A 24,795-nucleotide genomic window follows, 5' to 3' on the forward strand; every position below is an offset into this window, starting at 1 on the left:
CTGGAGGGATAGGTTCCTGACCCAGAGACTCCCCATACCCTGGAATAGACTGCCCATACATATCAAGCAGAGCACCTCTTTGGCCCTCTTCAAAAGGAACCTTGATAGGAAATTCACCCCGGGGATCATGTCAGCCACCCTGCTAGACAGAGGCCAGGAGAAGTAAATATTGTGGGAAGAAATATCCAGGGAATTGTTATGGCTAGGCTTGCATAGGCCCTAGGGCCGATAGCCTAGTACCAACCTATGAATTGTTCTTGGTTTGGTGGGTGACAGATGTGTGCAGTAAGGTGTATGACTGCATTAATCAATGTTGAAACACTTGAAAAGTGTTTTTTTTTTTTTTTTTTTTTTTTTTTTAACAATCTAGTTAAAAGTGAATATCCTTTTTAATTAACACTACGTACTTAACTGCACATGATTCCTGTGGAGGTCAGCCATATGCATGGAACTTTCTTTAAGGCAAGTGCAACCATTTCTATACCAGTAAATATGTTTTTGTTTGCTCATATCTATTACAAGCTTTCAAAGTAGTGTAATCCATTCACATTTACTGGTATTTTAATACAGTACATAAGCCATAAATTAACATTCGGTTTTAGTCATTTCCTACAATGTACTGTAACTTAGAGAAAACACTTGTTCACATTTTCATTAATAGTTCCCTCAATAAGTAATTTTATTAACCAATGAAAATATTATAAATGTAAAGACAACTTGAAAACCAGTGTAGGTACAGCTACCAGGAGGAAAAACAATGCTACTTCATGGTCACCAAAAGCATTTACTTCAGATATGTTTTAAAAGTGGCAACTTTACAGTCTTGCAGCCACACTAAAATGATTTTGGGTGAGAGGCTCAATGACCACTGAATGCTATACTTGTAATTTCTTTTTCTTCAACTTCCACCAAACATCCTACTCATCTCCTGCTGCAACCTGTTTTAGAGGATTTTATTTACATAGTGACAGACAAATTATAGATTAATGGAACTCTGGAGAGATTAATCTGATTTGTAATCAGTGAGTGCCAGGAAAGGCAATGATTCCTTCATGACACTCAAATCGATTAGGTGACTAAGAGAACACATAAGTGTTTTCAGAAATTGCAGTAGTGTCACAAAATGGTATAGTACTAGCCCAAATATCCTTGGCCACTGAAAATAGCTTAGTGATTCACAATATTCCTATAGATTGCTGATTTAGAAATTTGTATGCTGTGATTAATTTAAATATAAACCAGTGACAAAAAGGTGACAGATATAAAGGGCATTGCTAGTAATTCTACGGTACTGCTAACAACTCAGTGCCATAGGCTGACAGGGAGACTTTGATGCCCTACTCTTGGAGTTATGAGAACAAAATATTAAGCTGGATACATCTGGAAACAGGAGGCAGGAACTGGGTCCTGATTCTTCTAACATAGCATCCATATTTTGTGCCTTGTGGGGAAGGCTGCTTCATCTTCAATTAATGTGTGAATTTTCACAAATACTGAATAGTACAAAAAGGGACTAAGCTGCAACATTTTAAGAAGTTGAACACAAATGGTTTTCTCCACATACAGTGCAAAACACTGCTAAACAAACTGAACACATTTTAATATCTAATTATTTTATAAATAAAGACACTGAAGTCGAATTCACTGTTTTTGCACAAATTATAAATGGGGATTATGGGATTACAATTACACAAGTAACTTGCCAAATAAAACAAGCAAAATACGGATCTGTAGAGAAATGTAAAATACTATCACATTCAAATTTCTGAGTATACATTTTATATAATTTTGGAAAATTTTGAAACCTCCAGTAGATTGCAAAGTGTACCACTTGTAGTTTTTGTACACAGTTGTTGTCCACTTCATATTTGGTTACTCACACTTACGAACATCTGAAGGTCGTTTACAGGAAAAATGTTGCATGTTCAGTTGAGGATGTATTATTCTCTACAGTAACAGCTTCCTCTTACAACAGTTATCTTTTTAAGTCACTGTTTTAATACAAACCTATGAATTCAATTGGAAAAATTACTGAGGCAGTTACTCATAAGATAGAAACACTGTATCAGATGAATGTCTGCAATCATATTTGATGCATCTATTAAACATGCAACTTTATAAGCATCTGTCTGTCAGAAAGATCAACAGTCCTTCATTAGCTTAGCAGTAGTATGCAGAGTGGTGCTTTATTGTTTTACATTCTTCCCCCAGTATATTTACGTACATTATCTCAAAGTAAATGTTTCAATTTCCATTCTACTAGGCCACTGCAATTATTACACTTGAAATATTTGAAGCATAAGAAAGTCAACTGACTTGGTGAAAGGTCAGGAGGGCTAAGACATTTTTGTTCGGAGCCAAAAATCTTAAATGACATAAATAAACTATGTGGCATATGTGTACTGATGACAAATTATATGTTAGCAATGAATAACAGCAAACACTTATCCAAAGGAAATAATAGCTACCAAGAAATGTAGGCACCCTCTTGGAAATCAAATCAGAAAGTTTATGGAAGAATAGAGGTTTAGTTTTTAATTGTCTTCTTTCAGATATATACAGATTTGTTATAACTGGGGAGTGGGTGCTTCAAACAGGCACTAAGTTAACTTTTCCTTAAAATTCACCCTTCAGACTCTAACTGGTCGCATCTTTTATGTAATGAGTATGTGTGTGTACAAGGGGGTTCAACATAATTTCCAGCTTTAATTAATTGTGTTCTCTCAGCATATATACAGCAGAAATCTTATACACTCCTAAGTAGCAGTAAAGTGTGAAGCAAAGTTTATTCTGAACAGCCTCAGTTAAGTTGTGCTCCATTTCTCAAAGAAAAATGAAGGTCTGACTCACAGTGGCTCACCATCAGCTTGAACAGCTGCTACCACAAGACCATATTCACTGGAGGGCAGGATTGTGTGACAGCTTAAATACCAAGAGGTGCATTACTATCTTAACATGGCAATTGTGTCTTGTATTTTCAACTTTTTATGAAAATAAATAAATAAATAAGTGCACGTATCAACTCTAACATGCAAGTTGGATAAAAACAAAAAAATGTATATTTTCTCTGTAGTCCTTAATTATAGTATGAAGGAAGAATATACTGAACAGTGAAGATTCGCCAGTGAATAGAAATATATGTATGTTCCTACTGTAACAGATATAGTCACATCTACTGTAAGAGATATAGTCACATCTGCTAAGTGAATACTGAGCACAGTGTCTTTCCCTAATAGGAAGACATAGCTGCTGTAGAAAAGTCCCTCTTTAAAGATGAGGCATCTGACATTTCTATTTTGATTCAAACAAAGGTGGGAATTTCCATTTATTTACCACACCGTACATAAAGGAAATGAAGACAGAGCAAATCCCCATTAATGCAGTGGTAAGGAACCACGCAGTGGGTGAACGTGTGGAGTGTACCGCTTTGCTGAGTGCTTTTACAAATGAGTTGTGTTTTTCATTTGTGTTCATTTTACAGTCAGGGTTTTAAACTTTTGATACTTTTGAGGGTTTAAATCTATATGTATATATAAACTCAACAGTTATGCTTCTGACATCGCTTTATTCACAAGCTGTGTTACTGCTGCTTATCCTGGTGGAAGAGATCTGGATGGTCGCTGGTATTAGGCACACAGTATATTGGAACAGTACAAGCCCCAGTTAAGTGGTGGATCTGGGCCACATTGGATTGTTTTCTTGGGATTGCATTATCCCACCTCAGTGTTTGTTGTAGGATAATGATAATTTTGGCTGCCTTGTACTTCCTTTCTCCTTTACTTGCCATGAAGTTTTCATTTACAGTTGTGCATAGTGAATGTTGTGTTTATTTAAATGTGTTCAGTCAGTGGAACAGTAATATCCACCGTGTAAGCACAATTGTGATGTGCCTTTTGTTTATATTTATTTTGTTTCTCAGGAGTTTTTTTTAGATACTTGATTATCACCATTCGGTATATTTTCAAATCTCTAACAGTTTCTGACTTTACATTTTGGATGCTGTAGACATTGTAAAACAACTGTACTGAATTCAAGAAGTAATGACTACCTGGTCTTGCTTTGACATATCATGTTTGTAATGTTTGACAGATCAGTGACAGCTCTGTCCCAATCCCGAGTACTAAAACCACATAGTTCCATGCTTCTTATTCTAATTCTGTGAAGCGAGCAGCTATCCGTATTAACAAACATTTGTTCCTGATGATAGTGTGTGAAAACTATTATCCAAGTTGTAATAATCATTTCTTCAGTGCGCCCGGAGAAGCCTGGACTGCGTTTATGCCGACCTAATCCACTGATGATTTGGTAAATAAGTTACTTTATGCAGGCTGGTTTTGGAAGTAAAATAATAAGTAGATTATATGTTTAAACAATAAATGAAAATAATTTTAAAAGGAGGTAATTTATTTGCATTTGAATGTGATTTGGAATGAATTTCGAACCCATTACTTGGTGAAAGCACTGCTTGACTGGAATGAGTAAATGACAAAATTCCACTGACCTGTACGTGGGTGCTCACCCATACACATACACACACACCCACACACACACCCACACGGTAAATAGTTTATTTTGTACAGTTAAGATTTAGAAGTAAAATAATTAGTAGGTGAGAAAATTCCACTGACCCGCTAGTATGTATATAGTTGCATATACGTATGTGTGTGTAACTATATCTATCTATATGAATATATCGTGTTAAAGTTTAGGGATGCTAATGTTGTGTCTTTCGGCTTTTCCCTGTTAGGGGTTGCCACAGCGGAACTCCAGTCTGCTAATGATTGGCAGTAGATTTTTTTACGTGCCGAGTTGCCGGCCCTGACTCACAACCTTCAACGAAGGTACGCCCATTCACGCATGTCTCCACACAGAAGACGCTCTAGCTGAGAATCGAACAGGACAACGTCTTACTGTGAGGCAACAATGCTACCGCAGCACCACCAATGCTAATATTAGTATTAAATGTCTACACAGTGACAGCTTTGAGGCTGTGTGTGCATATGCGGGTATGTACGTATATATACACACACACACACAAACACAAATCTGAACTTTCTATTGCCAGAATTTGGAACAAATGGACAAAATGTGCAACCATTACACCACTGCTAACAACTTTAAACAAGAACATGGTTAAAATGTGTTGTTTTATACTTTACTCATAAAGTTGCCTTTTTATTTTTTTGAGGAGTTAATATAATTCAGTATTGTTTCTCATGGATATTTATTTTAAAAAATCATGACAATGAATGTGTGATAGACCCTTTCAGTGTGGAACAGCATGGGATGTGCAATTTTTAATGCTTATAAGTGTTATGACCTGACCCAGAGACTCCCCAGACCCTGGAATAGACTGCCCATACATGTCAAGCAGAGCTCCTCTTTGGTCCTCTTCAAAAGGAACCTTGACGATTGTATGGGAGGTAGGAAATTCACCCCAGGGATCACGTCAGTCACCCTGCTAGACAGAGGTCCAGGGAAGTAAATATTGTGGGAAGAAATAGGCAGGGAATTGTTATGGCTAGGCTTGTATAGGCCCTAGGGCCAATAGTCTAGTACCAACCTATGAACCTATAAAGTGTGATCTGCAGTTTACCTGTGTTACCTGTGCCAAGGGCTAAGAGCACTGAAAGCTTCACCTTGTCCTGCAGTGGGATAACACAGTTATAAGCGCTTCAGCTGTACTTACACTACAGGCCAACATCTGAAAAGGTTTCAGATTTACCGATTCCACTAACTAACAATTACGAAGGCTTATATGGGCTAACATTTAATGAACATTTAATGAAGTATTAGGTTTACCTGGCATGAAACAATTATGAATGCTTCATTATTACCATAACAGCTTGTGACAAATGGAGTAGAAATGCATAAAATGTAACGGAGCTGATCCAAATTATATTTTGGTTCTACTTCCATTAATATGGGGTATTTGTCTTACATTTCAGGAATACATTTGTTCCTTTTAAAGTGGAACTCCAGTACTGTTTGAAAAAGGAACACAAGATGATAACTGAGAACCACTTTGATTTTGAGGAAGACAACATATAAGAATCTGACTGGGGTATAAACTTGACAAGATCCTCGGAGCAGATAAAATATTTACTAGGAGTACAACTATTCAGAAAAGAAGCTTCGGATCAGAATGTCTAAGAAACATAAAATATTTAAAATGCAACATTTTTGAGACTAGGTTTAAAGTCAAGGAGGCTCAAAACTTTCTCACTAGGGATTCAATATGCTGGAATCCCATGTAAAAGTTACTGATTAATGGGAATCTGATCTACAGAAATCTGTGTTTGATAACTACACAATACTAGCACTGTCACAGAGCACGTAGAGAAGACATTCAATGTGACCTCAGTGCACTACAATGCACAGTTAGAAGAATTTGTTAATGAGTGAGACATAAGCCAATAAAAGAAAGTTGGCCATGAAGGTGGTACTAGGCATTGCAGAAACATTGATTGCTGGGCCAAAATAATTAAATAAAAACTACCATGGCATGTTGAGTTTCCAGACAGAAATAACCCTTTGAAAAACTGATATGGCACTAAGACGTCCAGGATAAAATTCTTACTCCAGTATGAATACATTCTGACAAAACTATGAAGCTCAGGTTTTGTGCATCAAGGGAAAGTTTTACACAAAGTATAGATGCAAAAAAGTGACCATATGAACTACAAACGGATGCAGATCTGGGTACTTTGTTAGTACTGAGAAGAACACTCTTGGCAAATATCAGACTGAAGCAATACTAATTTCATGAACTTTAAACATACCCTGACTCAGGAATGAGGTCCATTCCTGTTAAGGTATAAGAAACCCTAAGCAAATCATACGATAATAAATACACAAGTAAAGAGAAAAAGATGCAACTTATCTGTAGAAATGTATGTAATACTTATATTTATGAAGTATGTACTAGCCTGGGACAGAAACAACTTGGCTCTCATATAGGTTAGATAAAAAAGGGAAAATGTATTTAGATTCAACTTATAAACATGGATGACCCCATACAGGCACTGTACAAAAGTATGAATAAAAAAAGAGAGCTGAAACAAATAAATTAATAAACACAAAACTGAATACAAGCCCATTCACAAACATAGCAGCAGAGAAATGCTACTGACTTTAAAAGAGCAAACAAGAATACAGGTCGCTGCCAGAATTTTTTTTCGAAATAATTCTGTCTGATACATCAAGGCAAAAAGTGAGAGATCAAGTGCTTCATGGATTACAACACAGTGCTCAGAGATTTTCATTGAAATAACCTGCTTTGACTAACACATTTGCAATAATGTTTGACATGTATACATTTAAGTTTGCTGCTTTATTCACTTTTTTTCTTACATTTGTGGTGTAGATTTTTATGAGATGGCATTTATTTCTGTGGTACTAGCACATTAACACTTACATCCTTACTTGTGCCATTTCTTTAAAGAGCTCAAATAAATGCAAATAACACAAAAAAGTAACACACCATTTTGTAAACTGGAGAATCAGTATTAGTTTCAGTTCAGAAAATGGAATGTAACTAGCTATTTCACTAAACCTATATAAGACATTTATGGAGCATACCAACATACATGTTATCAACTGTAATGCCTTTTTTTCACTTTTTGAAGCTTTCAGTTGTATTAGACTCTGAATTCATAAACTTTTGCAGGTTGCCACATATACTTCACTGTAATCATATGTAGCATGTTAGGAATTTTGTTTTGAATACTTGAATGAAAAAAAAAATCTAAACTGTTTTTCCTTTACAAGTGCAGCTTTTTGGAAAGCAGGCTGTTCTAAATAAAAAAAATGCTTTTCAAGTTACAGTCAATACCATAATTAACTGAATTACTTTCAAGAAAAGGATACTTAATAACCAACCCAGAATGCATGACAACAGCTAATGACACTGCTGGTGTAAAAACAGACTGTGCAGCACATAATATGGAAGTTTTTACGTAAAAAAAAAACTTTAACTAAAAGACAAGTCCACAAAGCTTCCACTTAGTCCAAGCTACCGTAGTGTTTATTTTCTAGCCATTACAGTATTAACATTCTGCCCTGTTTATCACTGTGCTTTGAAATTACTATCACAATATACGTACCAACAATAAATACATTTTTTGTTGGTTAGCCCTAATCTGGTCTTTGTTGTCTTCTCAGGAAGAATTTTCTAGAAGTATCCAAACTGACCATGGCAGAAAAGTGACTACTCATCAAAAGTATCAGTGAAAATACTCCACACCATTTCTGACTCACACATATAAAAGAAAACTGTGCTAAACTGTGCAAGTTGAAGAATATTCCCACTACAGAACAAACTTTCCTTTCTGTACCAAACTGAAATATCAGTCTCCAAATCCATGAAAGTGCTTACGTGTTATGGTCGCATTGATGTCCTTTTAAGCAAAACATCTGCATTCATTACTAAATGAGAATAAATACTTTTCAGACAAAAAGTACTCCAGCATGAGGAGGCTTGCATGTTTTTCTACCATGGCATGTGATGGCTTTGACTATTCAAAATGAGACAAAATGTAAACTCACTTTAAAGAGGTTTTTAGTGCAACTAGTTCCTTGCAAAGTCATTAGAACTGTACAACTGCACCACAAATCATGTACTCTGTTTCTGTGACCTGTGGAAGAAGCAGTCATCCTTCCATGCTGAAGCTTGGTAAACTGCCACAAGTCTGAGTCAAAGGGTAAAAAATATGACAAGAACTCCTTTCTCATCAGAATATTCAAACATTTGGCCCATTTTGGTGGCTTCTTTACTGTATTAGTTAATTAAAACTGCAGCAGTTCAAGTAACTGATACTCTTCCCCTCTCCAGGGGAGGGGGATGTCATGTTGTTTACAAGTGTGTTTTGCTTTGCTTCACGGATCAGCTGAGAGGCAAGGTCTAAAAAAAGTTTCTCAACATTATCAGATTCCTTTGCTGATGTTTCCAAGTAGTACATATCCTGGGAAGCTGCAAATTCTTCAGCTCTCGGCTGGGAAATTTCTCTTTTCTCATCCAAATCAATCTTATTGCCTACAAAAAAGCAGCAGATGTTATTTTTTTTTCTTACATGCAGTTTATCTTGCACTTTATGTGCAATTTTATTGTTACATGCAGTTCATCTTGCATTTCTGTGTTACAATGATTAATTAATGGCAAATCCAGTAAAACTGGAATAACTAGTCATTTTATTTTCTTAGATTTCACAAGCAAAGTGATTTTCACCTTCCATTCTTGTCATATTTCAACCTATACATAGTATATATATATATATATATATATATATATATATATATATATATATATATATATGTGTGTTGAAAGTATACATATTGTAAATAAATTATTCCATTTATAGATAAGCAGCAGAAAAAAGTAGACTGCTATTACTTGCTGCCTCTATTAACATCCATTTTGCCAGTTGCACTAAAGTATTTCCATTCTCAGTTTTTCGTTTTGAACCCATTTGACCTTAGGATGTCAAACCATGCTGAAGCACATATGGCCACTTTATGTTTTATTCATAAAATCATTCTTGTACTACTTTTCTTATTACATACTGTGTTTTGGGCCTCTTCTTCTCAGACTAGCAATGTAACTAAATACCGGCCAGCTGGACATACTTGGTCAAGAAGCAAATAAAATAAAATAAATACAAGTAAAGTGAAATTTGAAGTAAAAAAAAGTACATAGGTTCATAGGTTGGTACTAGGCTATCAGCCCTAGGGCCTATACAAGCCTAGCCATAACAATTCCCTGGCTATTTCTTCCCACACTATTTACTTCCCTGGACCCCTGTCTAGCAGGGCAACTGACGTGATCCCCGGGGTGAATTTCCTTTCTCCCATCCAATCATCAAGGTTCCTTTTGAAGAGGGCCAAAGAGACACTCTGCTTGACATGTATGGGCAATCTATTCCAGAGTCTGGGGAGTCTCTGGGTCAGGAACCTATCCCTCCAGCATGTTTTGTTTATTGTGATGACAAGGTTTAGATCCCTGGAACGTGTGGCTCTGAGGGATTGGGATTTCTTTAAGTGTAGCATGTCCAACAGCTCTGGGTTTGACATGGCCTTGTATGTTAAGCAAAGATCGCCTCTGAGTAGACGATATGCGACAGAGTATAGCTGGAGTTTTTTAAGGCGGTCAGCGTAGGGCATCTGCTTTAGGCCTGTAATTCTTTTAGTGAGGTATTTCTGTGGCCTTTCCAGCTGTTGCAGATGTCTTGAGAGGTACATACCAAATGGGGCATTGTATTCTATAATGGGTCTAATGAGTGATGAGTACAGTGGGACAATGACCTCCTTTTTTCTGGATGAAAAGCCCTTAGTGATGAGGTGTGCCACATAGAAGGATTTCATGACTGTTGTGGCGATGTGGTTATCGAAGGTGAGACCACTGTCCACCTGTGTCCCTAGTCTCTTATCAAACTTTCGGTGTTTAGTGTACTGCCACCTATATGGTAATTCACGGATACATGTTTTTTCCCAAAGGGGATAACTATACATTTCTTGTCATTGAGCTTGAGCCCATAGCTCTGGCACCAAGCATCTGTTTCTGTAAGGCCCTTTTGTAGAGTATCCACATCATTTGGGGATTCAATAATGGCTCCCAGTTTGCAGTCATCTGCAAACTTTGTTATCCAGAGTCCCTTAGTGTTGGCCTGTACTTCAAAGAAGTAGATGCCAAACAAGAGCGGTCCCAGGACTGAACCCTGAGGTACTCCACTTGTCACTTGTCTGGAGCTGGATTTGGAGTCGGCTACTTTTACAGTGTGGGTTCTATCAGTAAGCCAGCTAGCAACCCATTGGGTGACGTAGGGATTAATGCCCAGCTTAGTAAGTTTATCTATGATTCCAGAGTGGGGGATGGTGTCAAAGGCCTTGGCAAGGTCTAGATAGGCTGTGTGGACCATCTTACCCTTGTCCATGGCTCTGGAGACTGATTCGAAGAAGTCAATCAAGTTCAGGAGACAAGATCAGCCCTTCACGAACCCAAACTGGGTGGGGTCCAGTGATTGAAGGTTGCCAATGTCTTTGTTTATAAGTTCCATGATAATACACTCCATGGCCTTGCAGATAAGGCTTGTCAGACTGATGGGACGGTAGTTTCCGGGATCCAAGGTGGATCCCCCCTTGTGGAGTGGGATAACTGTAGCTGTGCGCCACTCAGTGGGCACGAAACCTGAGGTGAGGCTATGATTAAACATGACACTTAGGTGAGGTGCCAGTTCATATTGTAGTTCATGTAGTACACAGCCCGGGATGTCATCTGGTCCCATGGATGCTGTATTCTTAGCTTTGGAGAGTGCATTTTTTACCTGTGTGGTCGTTATTACCGAAATTTGGCAATCTTCCGGTATTGAGATGGGCCATTTAGGGGGTGAGAGGGGGGTGAAATACCCTACTATAGGCCAGTCCATCCCTATGTGATATCCCTTTTGGGCTGCTGCGTCTCTCTTGGGGCTCGGAGGATATAGCCGTATGTGAGTACCTGATGGCAATTATTCACTTGTGTAATTTGTGAATGTTTTACCTTTTACATGTTTCTTGTTTTCTTTGTTAGTAATATAGGTTATCTTGCTTCTATTACTATTTGGCCTCTGATATACAGACTCTGATACCTTACTACCTATATCTGCTCGTATCTGTACTGCGACGTTGGTTCCACGTGGTGCGCCTCTGTAACTGGTCTATCTATACCTTATTATCCCCATCCCATTGCGTACGAGGCTCTCCCCGAGCCTCCACTGTGTGGCCACTGTGTGTGGCCAAGCTGCTGCTTGACTACCTGCAGTATGTGCGCTTTGCATAGGTTTTATTATTTAGTTTATATTGGGTAGCAACGCTAAGAGTGGTGCTTATTCCGCAGTTTCTAGCTGCGTTGTGTCTGAGCCTAGCCACTGTTGGTCCCCTACACTCTCGGCGCTTTTTAATCTTTATATTATATAGGTAGCATCGCTAGTGAGGGGGCTCATTCCTCAGCTTTAACAGTGTTGCTTGTGAGCTCAAGCCGATGCTCGTCTGCCTACAGTATATGTGCTCCTTTAGATCCTATCAGGCGGCAACATCACTCTTTCAGTAGCTTATTATAGCGATAACTCAGTCAGCGGTGTAGATAACGCTTACCCTAGTACGTGGTTTCCCAACTACGCTATACTAGTTTCTAAGGCTGCGATTATAAAATAGTTACTGTATTTACAGTTTTTGCGCCTTTCAATTATTTGTACTTTATCCAGGAAGCAGCGCTAGTGAGTGGTGGCATATTCCTTAGCTGTTACCAGCGTTTGCGTGTAAGCCCATGCCGCTGTTCGGCTGCTGACTATATGTGTGCTTTTATGTTCTGTCAGGCGGCTATATGAATGGGCAGAGCGCACTCCTTATGCTTATTCCAGCGTAGATTCATTTAGGCGAGTAGTTAAGCTTACCCTAGCAGCCACGTGGTCCCCCAACTACGCAATACTGGGTTCTACAGCTGGTAGCAATCATTTGCATAGAATTGATAATGGTAATGAGGAAACGCTGATTATACTGTTTTATTTACTTGTAACTTTGAGCGTACTAGCTACTTGACTGTATAACATTTTTGGGCACTTATTGCCTTGATCGTTAGGAAAGTGTCTGTAGAATGATAAGGGAAGGCGACAGCATATCCTAAAGCTAATTCGCTAAACATTCCTATCAATGCTTGTATTTTAGTAGACAGTATCTCTATGCCTTTTTTGTGTTATACTAGATATCCATTTTCCCCTGCTTACACATCTCCTCAATGAAGGTGATAGAATCTGTAATTACTGATTACTAGGTAGATAACCTTGCTGTTTATGTACATGTTACCATAGCTTGTTGTTTTTTGCCTTACTCAGAACTGTAACTTCCTGGAGCTGTTGTTCATTTGATTGCCTCCTACTTTGATACTGCATAGGGTCAGACTACTTACCTGTATGCTTTTTACTTTAACTCAACAAATAGTTTGCACATATCTGTAAGCTGGCTGTATTACATAACCTGTGATTATTTCTCCCTCTCTTACGCCTGATTATACTGTGAGTGAGGGTTGGTTACTGTATTGACATAGCTTTTAGTATGTAAGGCACAACTTTTATTTATCTGTTACCTATATCCTTGACTGCTATATGTGCTTATGCTGTCTTTCTCTCTCTCCCTTATGTTATTCAGCCATATACACTTGGGTTCCTGCCTTACCCCTGCTAAAGAAGCCCTGTGGAATCCATATTAAAGAACATAATCCTGAATAGGATTTAAACGTCCTCCCCACAAAGACTGTCTACCCAACATAGTCGCTGTTGGAAAGTATGTCCTACTATTGCATTTTCTAACTGTATTCCAGGTTGTTTTACCTCCCTCCCAGGTTAACCAGCAGCCTACCCCCCCCTCCTCCTCCTCCTCCTCCTCTTTCCCATAGCGGATAAGGCGCTCTCTCCTACCCTCCTTTCTTCAACACTATCCCTGTGGTAACTCTCCCCTTTACCAAGATACAGCACTTTGGGAGCTCTCTGCTTGCCCTGTCTCTTGGCATTCCTGAACTTGGCCACTAGGTGGCGCCCTCTCTATCACAAACCTTAGGTTTTCCTCTATCCTCACTTAGAACTCTGCCTCCTGTTATCCCCTAATACTGTCCATACTATTCTAATCTACTACTCTGCCACTTCACTTAGCTACCATTTACTTTGTCTCATCTCCAAAACCCATCTTCCTTCCTCCCTGCACTCTACCCTATAGTCTTATTCTTACCCTTCACCATACATAGTTCTTCTCTCTTTTTCTCTGATTGTTTTACTGCCACTGGTTCTTCCCGCTCCGTTCGCCCTGCGGGCTCACTCCGCTCCCCTCCCTACCCCCAATTCCCACCCCCCCCCCGGGGTCCTACCTTTATACTTCCTTTACCACACCCCCACCTCACTCTGCTCCTATCACACTCACCTGCCCCACCTACACTCATTAACTCTAAATTCCTATCTTACTACCACACCCCTCTCCTCATATTCTCTTTCTAATTGCCCTTACTCGCTCTTTAACATCTTATTCCTACTACTTCCAACCTTCCTAACCTCACCCCACTAAAAACATGGCTTTAATCCTTAAACTTCTTCATCTTCTACTACTCCTTAATATCCTTCTAATACACTATTCTTTTATTTCCTATGAACATCTTAACCTTATCAATTCTCCTAATTTACCCACACACACAACCTCCATTCTTCCTCAAGCTAAACAAACACACACTAACATCCTCTCATCATCACCCTACCTTCCCCCCCTATACCACAAACTACATCACATCAGGTCGCTAACCTCAAAACGGTTCTATCTATTACCCTCCAAAACCACAAAGACATTTCCAATCCCTCAAACCCTGTTACTGTTACATGGAGATATCCACCCCAACCCTGGCCCCAATAATCCTCTTAACCATGACCTTTCTAAACATTCTGCTGACATCTCTAGCTCACCTTTCTCTAATAACTCCCTCTCTATAGCACACCTTAATATTCGTAGCATCAACAATAAAATCACACAACTCCATGCTATAATTGACTTCTATGCCTTTGATATCCTCTGTCTCACTGAAACCTGGCTTAAACCAGCCATAAAAGACAACGAAATCACCCCACCTGGCTATAGCACCTTAAGGCAAGATCGTCCTAACAAAAAGGGTGGAGGAGTAGCTTTACTTTACAAATCCCAGCTACAAGTGTCCTTAATGGACTCCCTACCTCCCTCTCTAGGTAATGCCGAAATACTCTGTACCAAATTCCAACTAAACAAAAACAAAGCCATCTACATAATATGTTCCTACATCCCTCCAGGCAATAACTTAAACACACTTGAAAATATTCTCAGTTGGGTCTCCTGCAACTTCCCTCAAGAAACTATAATCTTAGGTGACTTTAATATTGATTGGAACTCCTGCAACTCTCCCAAACCTACCTTTCACCTTAATCTCTTTAACTTTCAACAAACTATTAGCTCCCCAACTAGAATTGACAAAACAACCAATAAACAAGCAATCCTGGATCGGATATTGATTAACAATAATCCCCATTCTTATAAGACTGGAATACTCCCAGACAATATCAGCGACCATCTCCTTACCTATATCACTAAACAAAAAGATAATACTCTCAAACAAGCTATTTACCGTACTGTACGCAATAAAAACAAATTTAACTTGTCCTCCTTCCTAAATGACCTCAAGGCATGCAACTGGTCAACTCTAAAACACCTCCCACTTGACGAAGCAGTTGCCTATTTCAATACCACTTTCCTACTAATTCTACAGCAGCATGCCCCAGCTCGATTAATAAGAATAAGCTCCAAAGCTGCCCCTTGGCTTTCCAAATCAACCAAACAAACTATGCTAGATAGAAATAAAATTTGGACTAAATGGAGAACCACTAAAAACCCTGATGACCTTCTACACTTTAAACACCTTAGAAATACTACAAAAAAACTCATCCATCTTGATAAGAAAAACTATTACCTTCAGTATCAACATAACCAAAATTACAACCCTAAAAAATTCTGGCCCGGAATCAATAAACTTCTACATCCAGGGAATACCAAAACTCCCACACCTACTACCTTAGCACAAACTTCACCCAACATAATAGCCGATACCTTTAATAACTTCTTCTCTGAAACAGTCACCTCTTTAGCTAACACCATGACTCCCCCCCCTTCCCCTCAACACACCTCTCCTCCAAATAACACCCCCACCCTAAAATTTAGCACAGTCTCCACAGCCCACATAATGTAAGTTACTCTCTCAACTTAAACCCTGCACCCCTTCAGCCGACAAACTACCAGCTGAATACCTACAACTAGCAGCATCTGAACTAGCTTACCCAATCTCGATCTTAATTAACAGAACAATAACCGAATCTACTATCCCATCCTGCTGGAAGGTCTCCTATATTATTCCCCTTCATAAAGGAGGTCACTCTAATGAACTTTCTAATTACCGACCAATAGCCCTACTTTCTCCTCTATCTAAAATTATGGAACGTTGTATTCACCAACAACTCCTAAATCACCTCTTGCAAAATAGCCTACTAGTAGACTCACAACATGGTTTTAGGCCCTACCATAGTACTTCCACCGCCCTTCTCTCCTTCACTGACACAATAAACAGAAATCGCAATAACAACCTTTTCTCCTCAGCCCTATTCCTAGACCTCTCAAAAGCCTTTGATATGGTTAACCATCAACTACTCCTAGATACATTGACATCACTTTCACTTGACTCTTCAGCAGTACAATGGTTTGACTCATATTTGAATGATAGAAAACAAGCTGTCCTCTGGGACAGCCATATATCCTCACAGCTCCCAATCAATATCGGTGTTCCTCAAGGATCCATCTTAGGTCCCCTCCTCTTCTCTACATTTATAAATAACCTGGCTACTTCACTCCCAACATCCACTTGTATTCAGTATGCAGATGATTCAACTCTCATCTGTTCTGCTTCATCTTCAGGAGAACTCCACTCTTCCACCCAGAAACTCTTTACTACGGCTGAAAAATGGTTCCAACATATCTGTCTCCTCCTTAATCCCAAAACCAAATTACTACTCTTTACACCAACACTTAAATCTCCCCCTATCTCATTTTCCATCACATCTGGCAATGGCACGATCATCAATCCTGACTGTTCCACTAAACTCCTAGGTGTTACTATAGACAATCAACTGAGTTTTGACTGTCACATTGATCTAACCATCAAGGCTGTTAATAAAAGATAGGTGCCCTTTACAGACTTAAGCCCTTTCTTACTGCAGCTACCCGAGTGTCTCTTGCCCAAACTCATCTCCTATCTACACTACTGTATGCCTCCTCCTCATTTATTAACATTTCAAAAACTAACCACCAGAAACTAGCCACAGCCTATCATAGTATTGCCAGGTTTGCCACTGGTTCCCCATATCGAACTCACCATTGTCATAATCTCAAAATCCTTAACTGGCTAGAACTACAGAATCCAATTCTCCTACAGCAATTACATATCACCTACAAAATTCTCCATTACCCCTCTAATACACCCATACTTAATAACCTTATCACCCCATACAAAAATCTAACATCCCTTCGCTCAGCCAACAAACTTCTAGTAGCTACTCTCAAATCTTACAACAAAGCAGGTGACTCCTTATTTGCTAATACTGTAGGATCTCACTGGAACAAACTCCCCAAAGAACTAACCACTTTAAGCTCACCCCACCTTTTCAAAAAACAAACAAAAAAACATTTGCAATCTCACTGGCTATGCCCCTGCTCAAATCCTGACTGAGCTTAAAAAAAAAAAAAACAACCACTCTCTCTCTCACCCTACATTTTGCTCTTCTACCTACCCTACTTCACTACTTCTTTCCCTCCAAGAAGTAGACCTAGCAACCCACCAGCCTGCTTATTTACTCCTACCTACCTCTTTTTATGTTACCCTCCACTATCTCTAACATGTTTTTCTCTCCATGTATCTAACCCAGTTCCAATCTTCCTGTGTGCAAATATCTATCCTAATAATAGTACTCATCACTATATCCCTGCTACTAACTGACTTCTATGACTAAAGTTTTACAAACCCTCTACTTGTCCCTATTTTTCTCCCTTCTTCATCTTTTTTTAGCTCTCTATCTATAGTAGTTATTTAAATTATAGTGATTCTGTACTGATGTTTATTTCTTGTTTAAATTGCCTTCCCATTACTATTCTATATATCAATTGTTCCCTTAGTTGCCTGCATGCATTAGTTACTTGTTATTTACTTGTTATTTACGTGATATTTGTTAGTCACTTAGTTTTATTAGTGGAGCTTTTCTCCTCGGGCCTCTGCTGAAAATGGACATGTATCCAGCCAGACTAGCCCGGTCAACAAATGTAAAATAAAAAATAAAAAATAAATAAAATTTAATCGATCTGCCAGGATATTGGCAATATCCTTGGGATCAGTATATTTAATGCCATTCTGTTTTAGCTCAGAGCAGATCTGAGCATTGCCATTTAGATTCTTGACATAGTTATCGATTGCCTTGTTGTTGTCTTTGGAATCTTTGGCAATTTTATTTTCGTAACTAGCTTTGGAGGATTTTATGAGGGATCTCAGTTTCTTACTGAGGCTGGTAAGGAAGGTTTTTGCATCCTGGGATTTTCCTCTTTTCTGCAACAGTTTCTTCCTTTTGTTGTAAAGTTTGTTTATGGCAGGGGACCACCAGATTGGCTTCTTTTTTTGGATGAGAGCATCTTGGTTCTATTTGGGATGGCACGATTTATGCATGAGTGGATGTGCTTGTACAGTGCCTTAGTGTAGGATTCAGCAGTTGAACTTTCAGCTCCCGTCTGCATGGGTGACATGAAGTTTGTCACTTCTGACTTGAGTAGCATGAAGTTGGCTTTGGAGAAGTTTTTTATGGAGGTTTCTTTACTGGGGGGTGGGGGTGGGATGTGGATGTTAAGGGTGATTAGCTTATGGTCAGACGTGACTAACAAGGCGGTGACCATAGGTGTGGAGCATCGATTTCCCATGTTGGTAAAGACCAGGTCTAGGATATTAGAGCCCCTGGTGGGACTATGGATTAGTTGATCCAGGGCGTTGGAATTTATGAATTCCAAGAACCGTTGGGCAAAGGTGTTGGTACATGAGTAGCTTTCCCAGTTAATGGCAGGGTAGTTAAAATCACCCAGTATTAGGGTGTTTGGTTCTATCTTAATATTTTCCAGTATGTTTAGAAAGGTGTAGTGAGAATCTTGGGGTATGGTGGGGGATCTGTAGCAAGCTACAATTTGGATTGCAGTCTTACCTAGTGCTAGTTGCACCTGGAGAATTTCAGACGCACTGTGTTGGGCAACTAGCCTGGTGTTGTGAATATCCTTGGTGAATATTGACACTCCTCCACCTTTAGTGTTTCGGTCCTGCTTTGGTGGCCGAAAAGTGTGGTAACAGTTGTAGCCTGGTATTGCAGGGGTGCTCTCTGGAGCCTTGAACCAGGTCTCAGTTACTGCACAGATATCAATGTTCTCCATTTTTAGGAGTGCCTCGAGAGAGTGCATTTTGAGGTTTAGACTTCTAGCATTGAGTAGCATTACCTTCACATAACTGAAAAAAGTGACTAGCATACTAAACTAGAGGGCAATGAAAGGATAAAAAACTGCATCTTAATTGTAATTTTGGTGAGTTTGCAAAATACACTGAGAAAAAATATACAGGGATGATACAGACTTCCAGAGGGAGTGCCAATAAATATCAATACATACATGTAATAACTTCCCATTGTTAGTGTGACATGACACTGGTCCTTATAAACTAACAACTTGATTACAGCACAAAAATGCCTTTAAATGTGTTTCCTTAACTTAAGATACTAAATGCTGCAAGTCTTAGGTAGCTTTGAGCACTTGTGCTTAGATTTCATTTGTTTTTCATTGGCTCTTTTGTTGACTTGTTTAATGATTGCCACACTGAGCACAGGGCCATGGTAGTTGTCGTTCCATAGTGGGTACTATGAAAGTAAATTCTGTCTCCTTCAAACTACTACATTTGTAGTGTCTTTCAACTCCTCTAAGTTAATAAACCACTTCTGGTCGATCTAAACAGCTTGCACTGACTTTTGCTATCCTCCTCCTAGCTGCATGGACCAGAGCAGTCCATGTAACAGCTCTGCTGTTCTATATGGCCCTAGATTCAACACATTATCTATACAACAAACATACTCCCTCTATAATGTTTCCCCAGCCCCATTTTAATTCCTCATAAACAATACTACACAGCAGTGCTGGTCATCATGGAGAGACAACAGACTAAATCCCCTTCTATTACTAGCTTTATACTATACTGAATCCTAAGGCAGTGTAAGAACTGCCACATACTCACAGAAAACTAACTTCTACTTAACCCAAATGACTCTAAGGTTAAATTCTTTACTAAACTGGAGGTGTCCCTCTCCCAGTCAGGTGCATGCAGTGAGCAAAATACTGTCTTACCCACACCCGCAACTATACAACATAACAGACTATCACCACAAAACTGTCTTATGTTGATGCTATTAAAACATCTCTACCCAAGCCTCTTAGAATTCTGAAAGCTAGGCGTTAGCCTAAACTCTCACATCTACCTCTTGATTGCTGCTTTCCATTAACAGGCCATAACAAACATACAGCATGCTCTGACACTACAGAAAACACAGCTACAAAAGCAGGTCACAAAATTAGTATGCAGAAGCCCTTAAAGTAGTAAGACCAAGCAAGTACTTCTGGTAATGCACTGGTCATACTTGACTCCATAGTTACACGCACAGAAGCTCTACTTACCAAACTGAGCAAACACAAAGTAATTGTTAGCTGCCTCTCAACTGGTAGGATCTGCAATATCCCCTAGGGTCCTCACGTCCCTTCACCCCAGATATACATTTAATGTGGTCACAGCACACATAGAAGTGAATGACTTGAGACTCACCTCCTTGGATCATATGAAGAGGGGCATAATTGTGCTCTCTGAATATGGATCTGAAATGGGTATGAAACCAGCACTGAGCAATATCCTGCCATTGCCTAGAATGATGCTGCAGTACAACAAAAGATAATTGATTTCAATAACTGGCCTAGCTACTGGTGTCATTCCAGGGAGATCCAATACATATCAGCCTGAAATGAAATGCTTAACAATCATGGCTGCTTTGATAGGGTCGTCCATATCTCTTTCCTCATGGCTTCCATATATTGATAAAACCCTTTTTTCCCCATAGTACCTTGTTTTAGGTAAGGTGAGTCTCCTCAAATTACCTACAAAGTCAACCATAATCAAATTCATATAACAGTATCTCTGCTCAATGCTAGAAACCTTAACAAAAAGTTGCACTCCGCATTCCTAACATTAAAAATATATATATAATATGTGTAGTTTCTGAAACATGGCTTCAGAACAGTGAATGTACCCCAACAGTGCAGGGTTTTACTGCTTACCACTCCTTCAGACTCAAAAATAAATTTGACGATTTAGCTGTAATGGTCTTATTTGTGTTCCTAAAAAATATTTCCCCTCCAGATTTTTAATGTAGGACACTGACCTTGAACTCCAACACATCCTTCTCATGTTAAACAAAACCCAGTTCCATATCATTGTCTACCGTAGCCCCTACATCACATTGGCAGTCCATGAGGCATACCTAAACCGACTTGACATCCGTCATTATTGAACACAACACTATCATGTTGGTTAACTTCAACTATCCCTCCATTAACCGGGAAACCTCCATCTCCACAAATAATTATGCTCAATGATTCCTGGACTTCATTAATGCTAATTCCTTAAACAATCTAGACCAAATCCAAATGAGGGTGTCAAAAATATAGGACCTGATCATTGCCAATACAGCCCACTTATGTTCAGCGCCTATACTGGTCATATCTGAACATCATTCAGATAAGTGTCAAGACATAAGTTACACTGAAATCCCACTGTGTTTGGAGACTACTCCAAAGCAAATCTGCACCAGCTAACTTCAGATGACAGTTCAAACATCCTCCTCATCTTGAAGACCCCATCACACACAAGCTGCCATATTCATGTAGCTCTATGCACCATTGCAAGTTTGCATGAAGGATTCTGACCCTATTAAGACACAAATGCAGTGCCAAATTGAAGAACAAACTCATTTGGTGGTACCAAGGTATAAGTAAGCTACATAATAAGTGGAAGAAACCCCCAGCCTGTAAAAGCACACTTGACACCTCATCAGCTAGAAGGAAACTCAAAAAGACCAACAAAGAACTTAGAACAAAATCAAATCCTCCAAATGCCAGCACATATATATATCACAAAATTGAGAACTGCCACCCATACTAAGGATAAGCACAAAGTCTTCTTCAGCTATATTGCAAACCTCAGAAATAATACTCATCATTGCTATGAGTAAATACAAAATAACACCACATACTTGTCCCCTGAAGACAATGTGCTAGAGAGCAAATTCAACTCAAAATGTAATCCCCCATCTCCCCAAACCTTTCATAATGCATTAGCATGCCAATGCCACCACCCTCTCCCCATCTCATCTGAGCAAGTCCTGAGTATTCTCTCCAAATCAAAGGCTAGCTCCATGGGCCCAGATAATGTGCCAGGCTGTCTTCTTGTCAGCACCAAATATTGTCTGACAGACAGTTTACTAAGTCCATCCAATCTCAGCCTCTGTACTGGATTTGTGTCAGAGGTATGGAGAACTGCTATAGTCATCCCCCTCCATAAAGGGGGACCAAATATTGGTGCAGGCAACTATAAAGCCATAAGCCTCAAAAGCCTTACTGGTAAAGTCACTGGAGCACATCATTATGGAATTTAATAAGGACATAAGTAATCATCAAATCCAAGACCCAAACCAGCTTGAGATTTCTTAAAGGCAGACTCTGTCATGTAAACTTGGTGGACTTTTTTGAACAAGCCACTGAGGCATTAGACACAGATAAATTGGTCCACAGTGCATATCTGGACTCAACAAAGGCCTTTGATACTCTTGTTCGTTTGTCTCTAACACATATAATAAGAAGGGATGGGTTTTCATTCTGATGCTTTAATACATCAGGATGGATAGCAGCATCATTAAATACAAACAAACTAGTTAACAAACAGAGCTTACATACATACGTGCTTACATCTCAATAGCTAACTACAAAATGGCAGCCAGGCTCACATGTGCCCAGTATTTCTACACTTGTTCAAGCAATTGGATAGCATCTTAAAGGTATATACACACATATTGATCTACATCCTCCCTCTTAAAAATATTGCCTTTTATGCAACACAATGTTAGTGCTAGACATGCATTACTATATACACTGGAAACAAAATGCAATGTTCATATCCAAGTTGCTTCGTATCTACTACAGGGTTTAGAGATTCAACCATATCTAGTAACATAACAGTTAGGACCAAATTTAGCAACAGGGACAGTCTGCGGTGCACAACTCATATTAGGAACTTCTGGATTTGTCAAAGAAACAGGAATGTCCTCTGGAACTTTCTCCGGAACTGGAACACCGGACAACTCACTCTGAGACAGAGTCTTTCCCACTGGCCCCTGCTGTGGTAGATTTGGACACCGGTCTTAAATGTTTCTAATTCCACCTAAAAGTTGCTCCTTCTGATTCCAAAGTGTACGATCTTAGCTCTCGATCAAAATTATTCATGACACCAACCCATACCTCCCAACCATACTGAATTACTCGGTTTTTACCGAGTTTTGGGGTCCAAATGAAGGGGTGCCACGATTCCCAAGTGGCACCCCTTCATTTTTTTCCCTTTGTTTTTCAATTTTCACGCTGTCGGCACTGACATCACCACATGGACTATGACATCAGTGCCACCAGCCAGTCAGAATTGAGCAAAAGGAGCTTCACATCCTGCAGACATCATTTCTGGCTGGCCGCAAATGCAAGCGGGAACAGGAGAGCTATGTGCTGCAGAAGTTTATTGAAAAGGAGAGTTATGGATTATTTGCGAGAGCTTGATGCGAACAGGAATGGAGCTGTACTGGCCGCAAATGCAGAAGGTTATGAAGACGAGACAAACTGACGTCTACTAAGGTGTGTGTGTGTGTGTGTGTGTGTGTGTGTGTGTGTGTAAATGCTCCCCACTTAATATACCTGGTGGCTGGAGGTACTCAAGCTCAAACCCTGTACCTTCAGTACAGGGTAAAAAAAGCCTAAAGTCCCTAGCCACTACCACTTGTGAGCTTTGCCTTGTTTTTTTCTGCTAAGAGGTGAGAGCTATAGTGACAACTGAATTTGTATTCCCCACATTTTTTGTGCTGAGTTGAGAGCTATAGTGAGAACTGAATTTGTATTCCACCAGGTTTGTTGAGAGCTATAGTGAGAACTAAATTTGTACTCCCCCATTATTGGCTTTGTTTGTCCAGGTTTTTTGTGCTAAGAGGTTGAGAGTTGTGAGAAGTGAGAAATAAATTCACTAAATGATAACCAGTAAGTTTCAGTCTTCCTATTTTTCAGGAAGCTACTGATTTAGCATAATGGTATGTTACTCTGACTGTAGTGCATAGGGTACTGGGTTCAAGACTTACTTGTGAAATACATGGTGGTAACATGACATTTTATTCTAGCAACTTTACAAAATTATACAAGCAATGTTTAAAATGTGTCCCTCGTTTTTTACCCTTTACCCCCCCCCAAAAAAAAAAATGAAATTGAAAATGTGTGAGAAGCTGTGCAAGATGCCTGTGGCTTACACTGCTGTCATTCTATTTATAGTGTGGGTGTGGAAGTAGATTTTTATGATGAAAAATGTTCTGAATTGGGCAGTTTTGGCATTACTGGTTCATGCATTTTGTTTCATTGCCTACAGTACAGTCTACTGGAAAAATGTTTAAACAATAAATTTAAAATACACTCTATCTAACAAGTGTGCTGTATTATACAAGGAATATAATTTAATAAAGTCAGGAAGGTGCATCAAAGAAAAGAACACATGTATGTTTCTTGTTTTGTGTGCAAGGGGGCAGTAATTTGAAAACAGCCCAAAGGTAATCTTTATCCACCACTGGCCAGATGCATTTTCTTTGGATGTGGTGTGGGTTTCAATGCTGTTTCAATGAATGTATGTTTCAAGGGCAGACAAGTTTTAATGTCAAGTCTATTTTCATTGTGAGACAGTATTGCTTTTACGAGATGTCTATTAGTGTTTTTGCATTGTTTTGCTGAAAAAATAAAATCCAAATAATCATTGTAGAAGTAAAGCAGTATGCACACATTAGTGTTTATGGTAAATGGGGCGAA

The 24,795-nt window shown here is 39.1% G+C and overlaps 1 protein-coding gene across 4 annotated transcripts in view; it reads right to left on the reverse strand.

Moving 5' to 3' along the window:
• Positions 1–7,314: 7,314 nt before the first annotated feature.
• RAB30 (RAB30, member RAS oncogene family) overlaps positions 7,315–24,795 on the reverse strand; it is a 994,958-nt gene continuing 977,477 nt past the window's right edge. For all 4 annotated transcript variants that reach the window (XM_044071149.1, XM_044071148.1, XM_044071147.1 and 1 more), the window contains one exon: positions 7,315–9,034. In XM_044071149.1, coding sequence (XP_043927084.1) covers positions 8,784–9,034 — 251 coding nt within the window. In that variant the 3' untranslated portion in view covers positions 7,315–8,783. The remainder of the gene's footprint in view (positions 9,035–24,795) is intronic.

Source organism: Protopterus annectens, chromosome 5.part0, assembly GCF_019279795.1.
Source record: "Protopterus annectens isolate FY-2018-M chromosome 5.part0, PAN1.0, whole genome shotgun sequence".
Classification (NCBI taxonomy): Eukaryota; Metazoa; Chordata; order Ceratodontiformes; family Protopteridae; genus Protopterus; species Protopterus annectens.